The sequence below is a fragment of the Pinus tabuliformis genome, chromosome 8 (assembly GCF_031772625.1).
Source record: "Pinus tabuliformis cultivar Carrire ecotype Pingquan chromosome 8, CPIR1, whole genome shotgun sequence".
NCBI lineage: Eukaryota > Viridiplantae > Streptophyta > Pinopsida > Pinales > Pinaceae > Pinus > Pinus tabuliformis.
In genome coordinates, this window is record NC_142294.1 from 107912572 (window position 1) to 107920975 (window position 8404).

The following is an 8404-nucleotide window of genomic DNA, read 5'->3' on the forward strand; positions in this document are numbered from 1 at the left end:
CCCTCCATGCACTAGCTGAGAAGATGAATTTCAACCCTCAATTCTGATCCATCTTTCCTACAAAATTTCCCTTGGAATCTCTCCTTACAGACGGATGATTCTCCTCCTAAATTTCTTCTCCACAATCTCCTCACCCAAAATTTCATTTGGTCCCTCTTTGCTTGAGCCTCCACACCCAAGAAATTCGTTCAACAAGAAATATGTTGCTAGTGTAGCTCTGTGGAAGCCCAGAAATAGACTTCCTAATTACCCAAATAGGGAGACACTGGAAGTTCTCCAAAGAAGGGGTTGGAATTTTCCCTGAAACTCCTTGTGCTCAACAGCACTTTGCTCTGGTGCTAAACAACCCCAAGAGAACTCAATTCAGAAGTTAAAGTGACAAAAAGATGCAAAATGAGGGTCTCCCTTCCTTACTTATACTTGTTGGCCCTCTCTTTCTTTGGTGGTCCCCACTCTCCACTAACTCGCACTCCTTCTCTTGTGGTCCCCATCCTCCACTAACTCGCACCCCTTTTTCTCTCTCCTCTCTCCTCACAAGTGTGAATTTTCCTCTTGAAGTTGTGGGACCCACTTTCCCACACCTCCTTGCTCCAAAATTGCCTCCCATTGCTAAGATTGCCTCCAATGTCTGAATTGCAAAATTGTGCTATACTTAGCACCACTCACAGAATCTCCATTGACCTCCTCAGATGGAAAAATCAAAATTGGGGATATTACAAAGGGATAACCACAGAGCTGAAGCATGGAAACAAGAACATAACGAAAAGCAGCATATCATCCAATTCAACCTGTGATCCATACTAACATGCTCTTAAACACTAAATGAAAGCACTTATTACAAAAATGGTTAATATAACCCACTTTCATCTAATGAGTAGACTAGATATCATAAAGCACTAATTGGAGCATGGATGGAGAGCCTTTGTGGCTAGCTCTCTGTAGATCACCACAGGGCTGCTTGCTGGCAAGCTGATTAGAATGGGATAAAAAAATTCTCTAAGGGTCTACCCACTTGGTTAGGTAAGAGGAACCATATAAGAACATTCCGTGACAATTACATCGACACCACATATAGATCAAATGCCCAAGGCCACATTAAGAATGTATCCATATGTTAAATAAATAATAACTTTGATAATAAATTAAAAATATTGAAAAGAAATTCCATCTTATGATCAAAAATCATGTTGTAGGCGCTAAACTTCCTTCCCAAGATGGATGTGCTGCACCTTAACCTGCCTAGCAAACAAACTAGTCACCAACTCAAGATGCCATGTCACCATGACACCTGCCATGTCATGTGCACTTTCTCTAAACATTGCAAATATTAACATTCTCCATCACTCCAGCAATAACAGCACCTGCAGTTTTGGTGTCATGCCCTGTAGGCGCTCTTTGGCTTCCCAAGTGAAAGGACACAACCAAACAAAGCCCATGTTCTGTATCATAGGTGTCGGACATTGATACGTGAGCGTATTTGTCCTGTTCACTGAACACATTCCAAACACAACCTGTTGTTGCACAGAATGTCTAGGCACTGCGACAACGACTAAGATCGGGGACTGTCACCCTGATCCCCAATCTCTCCATTAAAGTTGTCTCCCTACAGCAGGATAAGGGGGGTAGACCCTATGGAAAAGTGGAATGAAGAAGAACTAGTTGGGAACCAGCCAGTTCGGGAGACACAGTGAAGAGATCAAGTACTTGATTAAGATTTAGCAAGACTTATAGGATTTGATTGGATTTTAAACGATTGATACCAATGCCTTATGGAGTCAACGATCTTGCTAGGGAAATTAAGACCAAATAATCGATTAGCAACTGTTGCTTAGATGAATGACTATTTTATATGAAATGCAGATCCTAAAACTAATGTGAGATGCAAGAATCTTGGTTAGTTTTAGTTAAATGCCTATTTAAATGTGAACCCTTCAATCCTTTCTATGTTGAGCCTGATTTCATAGTAATTGGCAGAGAGAAGATCAGGAGAAGCACACTAAGGTGTGATTAACGATACCTCTCCTGAAATTCTAACATACCTAGTGCCTCCAGCACTGCAGAGAACTGTGGCTCTGATGACTGCAAGGTCACCGTTTTAAGTACTATTAAAACAGGCTTCTCAAGAAAAGACGAATGGAGATCTATCTGTCTATCGACCAAGCTTATGCTTGGAAGTAAATTTTATCTATGCAAAGTTAACTTATATGCAAATGCACCGGAAGATGAGATGAAGTTAGACTCGAGAATGGGAAAACACTTATGCCACAAAAGCCATCAATTACCCGAATGAAATGCTTGCCTTTTTTTAGATCAAGACTTATAAAATAAACTCTTGAAAATACTATATTAAAACACCAGCTTATTTCAAATCTTCTTGATACAATTTAGCTCAAAGAGAACAAAAACAACTTTGCAATTAGATATCAATGTCAACAGATGCTCAAAAAAAATACTCAGTTTATGAAACAAAGGATATGTATTTTATCACAATTCCATGACAAAGTACTTAATTTTCAGAAATTAATTTTTAGTACAGCAGTAAGAAAAACTTTATGACAGCAGCGATATGACAATGAAAACAGTAAGCTATGAACGATATCTTTATGCCAAAAATTTACCGAAATTTCTCCAAACTTGCCCACATGAATTATCAAAAATTTTCAACATGTTATGATGTGATTTCCAGAATTATATCAGATCTGATATACTTATTACAGCCAGCAATTAAAACATGAAATAAGCCTAATGATGAATGCCCAACTCAAGAAATTAATTCCTTAATGTATTAGACAACTTAGGAACTGATTTTAGGCTAACTCACATGAAATTTTGCCACTGTTATATTTCAGACTTCAGAAATAGAATTATTCAGAGATAACAGTGATCCAAAATGTAGATCTAGGCCAAATTCTTGATACACATCAAACATAAATGACTTATTAATGTATTTAGCAATTTTTTAGTTAATTTCAAACCACTTAGATGTGTTTTTCACCACTATTAGAAAGGTATATGACTGTTGTAGCAAACAGTGAGGAAAAAGATGGTTTAGAGATCAAACCCTTAGGCCCTAGGCCTTGAAGATCACTTGCCCAAGTTGCCAAAAAAAATTCAATATCTGAAACACAAATTTTTACCAAATTTTCTGCAAAAACCCACCAATGATTAGTTTCAGAAAATCAAATATTCAAATCAGAAATGGAGCAAGGGAAATCTAGGGCAAATAAGAGCTAGCACAAAGCCAATAGAACTAGCGTTGGGTTAGGAGAAGGCAGATCTGGGCTTAGGAGCCCCAAAACTTGAAACCCTTGTTCTGAAAAAATTATTTTGCTTCAGATCTTCAGATTTATGGCAAAATCTTTAATGGCTGGCCTTGTAAAAGATTTGGGATAAGATATTTCCCTCCAGGGCCTAGATCTATCTCAAAACCCCCAGATGTTGAAAAGTGCAACAAGAAATGCTAAAAATGGAAAATGCTAAAAATAGCACTGCTATAAATAGCCCTGCTATAAATAACAGTTTACCATTGTGGATCTTAGCAACAATGGGTGAAAAGTGAAAGCACTAAAAATAGCTTTTCTAAAAATAGCATTTCGGGATCCCTTCTTATTTTAGTCAATCCCTGGACTAAACATAGGAAGTAAAATTCGAATTTGATATTAACAGTTGTTTGTAAATTGATTAATTAATTCATCTTGAATTAATTAGTTAAGGAATTATGAACATGAAGTCTATGTGAGGACATGCAACAGTTTCTCCTTTGATTGAGGGATTTATCCATCAGTTAAAGAGATAAGAGTGAGTTGTAATCAGTTGACTCAGTTAACTGAGTCAAGTCCAGTTAGATTAGTTTAACAATTTGTTAAACTAATGAGAGTTCAGTTAGTTAATGCTTGCATGCATGTAACTACTATACTTCAGATAAACTGAGTATTCACTCATGGATAACTCATGGATGTCAGTTCAGTCAAAGACCCAGTTGAGATCAAATGGAGGGATAGTGTACTATCAGTTGCAAGAATATTCCATTGCGAATATTCCTTGTATGCAGAAGGAATATTATTCCTTAAGGATTGTGTAGTTGGATCAGAGGTTACAGTGAGTGTGATGAGGCCAATTCACACATGTGACATCATTAGACCCCAATCAAAACTGCGCAAGGAAATAGGAGGCTTGGAGGGCTTGAGGAAGATATATTCTATGTCTATTCAGTCTGTGAGCAGTATTGTTTGATTGCAGAGAGAGCAGGATAGCTTTTGAACTTATTCTTTTTGTAACTTGAATAAGATTTCCACTTGTATGATAATACAGAGTTGGGGTTTTAGGCAGTTGCTTTCCCCAGTGTTATATCTTCTATGTTATGGTTGGTGATATCTGTTCTTGGTTGATGATGCTCATATATGTTTAAGCTTCCGCAAAGTTTATGGTAGAAGTAGATCTAGTATTATGCTTTAAGACATTGCATATATCAGTTGATCTACAATGAAAATTCTACACCAGATCTGTTTGAAAAATCTCAGATCTGAAGATTTACTTGGTTGATTTCTCAGATCTATTTCTGCAAACAATCTTTGAACCCGGATCTTGCCCTCCAGGGTCTAGATCTAACTCAGATCTGAAAATTTACTTGGCTGATTTCTCAGATCTATTCCTGCAAACAATCTTTGAGCCCAGATCTTGCCCTCCAGGGTCTAGATCTAGCTCAGATCTGAAAATTTTCTTGGTTGATTTCTCAGATCTACTTCTGCACACAATCTTTGTGCCCAGATCTCGCCCTCTAGGGCCTTGATCTAGCTCAGATCTGAAGATTTCTTGGCTGATTTCTCAAATCTATTCCTGCACAAGTGAAAAGAGAAAAACTCAATACCCAATATGTACAAAACTAAAGAAAATCCAAAAAACCCAAGTGTTAAAATTTAAAATTATGTTACAAAATTTCAGATCTACACAAGTAAATAACAGATCTATACAAATAATTTACAGATCTATCAAATCCGAGGAGTATGAGTCCAACTTCGCTCCCACATCTGATAATCTAAGGCTCTTAATGGCCAGATCTATCAAAATTTCCACAAAATATTTAAAAGATTTTGAAATTTTAGAGAGGTACTAGCCCAAAAACACACTGCAGAAAAATAATTATCGTTAGATAAATCCTGAGGCTTATATGAAGTTGGCTCTTCAGAAAATATGTGTTGAGAGTTGGCTGGTCCAACTGAGAACTATCCCCAAACGCTCTATAAGAACCTGAGAGATCTTCTGCAAACACTAGATCAACCATCCCATCAAGTGGAAAAATAGAACAATAAAATTTTGAAGAAATAGAGATACTTGCTATTTCAATCAAAATTAAAAATGTTACTCTAGATCCAACAAACTGAATAAGATACCTATATTCAGATTATTTTAAGAGAGCTATTGATTGATAGTTTTCACATAATATTAAGCAAAAATTAAAACAATGTTACCATAAATTCATGAAGAGGAACACTACAGCACGTTGAAACCCCAAAGACTTTTTGCATTAATTCAAAAAAAGTATACAAGAGAGCTTGAGAGCTTAGTACACGATCTAGAGATCGGATGATCTCAACTGACAACTGACCTCTTATTTAAACATAAATCTTCCAACGGCTAGTTCGAGTGATCATTGTCAAAGTAATCTCGACCGTTGGTGAGGATCAAAATTTCTTTTAATCTCATCCGTTGAAATTTTAGTTATTAAGGAAATTTCGAATTTTTCAATTAAATGTATTTTAATTAATTCAAAAATTAAAATTTTGAATAAATTTCCTCAAAATTTTGACTTTGACTTAACCCTGGAGACCAAAGGCTTAAAATTTAGCAAAATAATCAATTAACCTTAGTCCCTGGACCTCTTAAAATTTAATTTTTAAAGGACCCACGAATTTTGCCTTTGGAAAATTTAAATTTACCTAGGACCTATAATTAATTAAATTTTTGGCTTAGGATTTTAATTAATTTTGACTAGAAAATTTAATTAATTAACCTATGAGGGAATAAATTATTTTTTCTAACCCTCAAGACACTTTACATCATGATTTTTACATTTTTTTACATCTCAAGGGGGAAAACCCATTTGCAAAAGACCCTTACAAACTACCCAGTTCTGCGACACAAATATAATCTAGCAGATCAAGCAATTTGTAATAAAATAACCTAACCAAATAGTTAGGATTATTCCCAAATTACTTTTACATAGACTTGATCTAAAACACTAGGACTCCCCTAAGATCCCAGTGACAAAATCCATTCCGACTTTGGGGTAAGGTTGAAGGAAAACTCTGTTGACCATCCGAGAATGGATCGGTGAGACAAAAAACCTCCCGGAATGTAGATCGTCACCAGAAAAGTAGGTTTACCTAGGTGATTACATACACGACACGGATCTGCTGAGATTATTTATATTATACACATGCAGAATGGGTTTACATTATAACATGATCCTCAGGATGATGATGATAGCTGGATGGCAGGAACACATCGATTAGGCGCTATCCCTTTTGCGAAAAAGGGGGTGTACTGCTATGGGTCGTTGACACGTAGTGGTCAACACAACCCATAGAAACATGTTTCCCGTTTCATGTGAGATCATTTCACTCAACAGGCTGGAAGTGTGAGACATTTTGGAGTGCAATTGAGGGTTGTTGTGCAGTGTTAGAAGGTGTTCCAAGTGCTCTGTAAATGGATTTGTCTTTTGTATCCTATTTTTAGGATCATCATGTCTTCTGTTGGACACTCGTATTTCTGTGTCCTCTGTGTCCTGTGTCCTGTGTCCTCATGTCATGTGACTTGGTTTGCTTCTTCTTGTTATCAGTGTTATGAGTGTAATTACAAGCTATTTCTACAGTGGCATACCCTATGATGGAATCTCGTTCCAAATTAATATTTTCCCGCTTCCTCTAAACAATAGTATTACTTCAGCTGAAGCCTGTGTGCTTCCCAGCTTACTGACACACAAATAGCACATAAGCATATGGAAACCAAAAACAAATGGAAGGAACAGTAAATTGTTTCCTGAAAGCATAGAATCATTTTATAATGTTGGCAAGAGATTTTTTTTCATTCTCCAATTAAAAATTTAAATCACCAATAAGTGTGCATTCAAAGCCATGGAGGCAAAACCCAGAAATGACCCAAACAAAATCTAACTACAAGGTGAGATAAATACTTGATAGCATCCAACGTACAACAATAATGAAATTACTGCCACAACAGGTGCACTCCCAAGAAAGGCATAGTAAGCTGCCAGTAAGAATAATGATATTCCCTGCAGCATCATAATGCTACTTTAAGTCAATCAACAATTTATGCTTAATCTAGAATCAATACATAAAATAGAGTATCTTTACCCAAAAGTTTCTTTTTAGTAGATGATGCGTGTGTGTATGTTGAAAAACTCAGCATATGCATAAAAGCATAAAGCATAATGGTTAATCTCCTAGAAAACATTTCAATAAACTGCTCAACGGAAATAATTCATAAGATTATAGTGAAAGCTCTAACATAACAATGATGAATAAGGCACAAATTATCATACCATGCCACTTACACCTGTGATCAACAAAGGTCTCCTACCAAGCTTGTCGACTGTTAAAACAGCAATACCAGTCATCAACAACTGCAGATTCCACGATAGACATTTCCTACAATAATTAGCATTAACAGTCTTCTTGATGCATGAAGAATAAGAAGATTGGCAGTCTACTTAGAATTTCAAACTAACACTTCTACTTCATAAGTCATTTATAAAAGGATTAACAAGAAAGTATCTAATCATGACACGTGTATGATGTGTGTTTTTCTAACTTCATGAGAAAAAAATGTTATCAAGGATTATCAATCTAATTTGATATCAGGTGTTTCATTATTTGTTTTAAAAATGTCTACATTGCATCTATAATTCCTCCCTTTTTAAAAGCTTGAATGCTTCCATCGGACAACCCAGATTGAAATCCATTTATTTTAGTTTACACACACATCATTTAATATGACTTTTATCTTTAAAATATGTGTACTGTGACACCTTTTGTTTGGATAACACCATTCCTTATCTGCCTTGGAAGAATTTTCAGAAAATATGTTGATTTTGCTATCTCTATTCTTCCTAATGTTTCTTTGGCACTGTTACTGCCATTTCAGCAGGGGTACATAGATACATTTCATTTTTGGCCACACCATTGTAATTCCATAAAGATGCAAGTCTTGTTGGCCACACCATTGTAAGTCCAAAAAGATCCAAGTCAAATGTCTTGTAGGCCATGCATTGATTCTTGTATTATGATATCCCAGACAATTGTCAGTCGACCATGCCCAGTCTGCTTAGATCTCATTCAAAGGTTCTTTAGTCCTAGATAGGATTGGAGAACTTAGGATGGTTCTA

General features: G+C 36.1%; 1 protein-coding gene across 1 annotated transcript in view; it reads right to left on the reverse strand.

The window, feature by feature from the left end:
- The window catches only part of LOC149234360 (D-xylose-proton symporter-like 2), a 301095-nt gene extending 293433 nt beyond the window's left edge, over positions 1-7662 (reverse strand). The window contains exons 1-2 of the mRNA XM_089371808.1: positions 7562-7662; positions 7193-7291 (exon numbers count right to left, since the gene is read on the reverse strand). Of these exons, the coding sequence (XP_089227934.1) occupies positions 7193-7291; positions 7562-7636 (174 nt within the window). The 5' untranslated portion in view covers positions 7637-7662. The remainder of the gene's footprint in view (positions 1-7192; positions 7292-7561) is intronic.
- Positions 7663-8404: the final 742 nt, after the last annotated feature.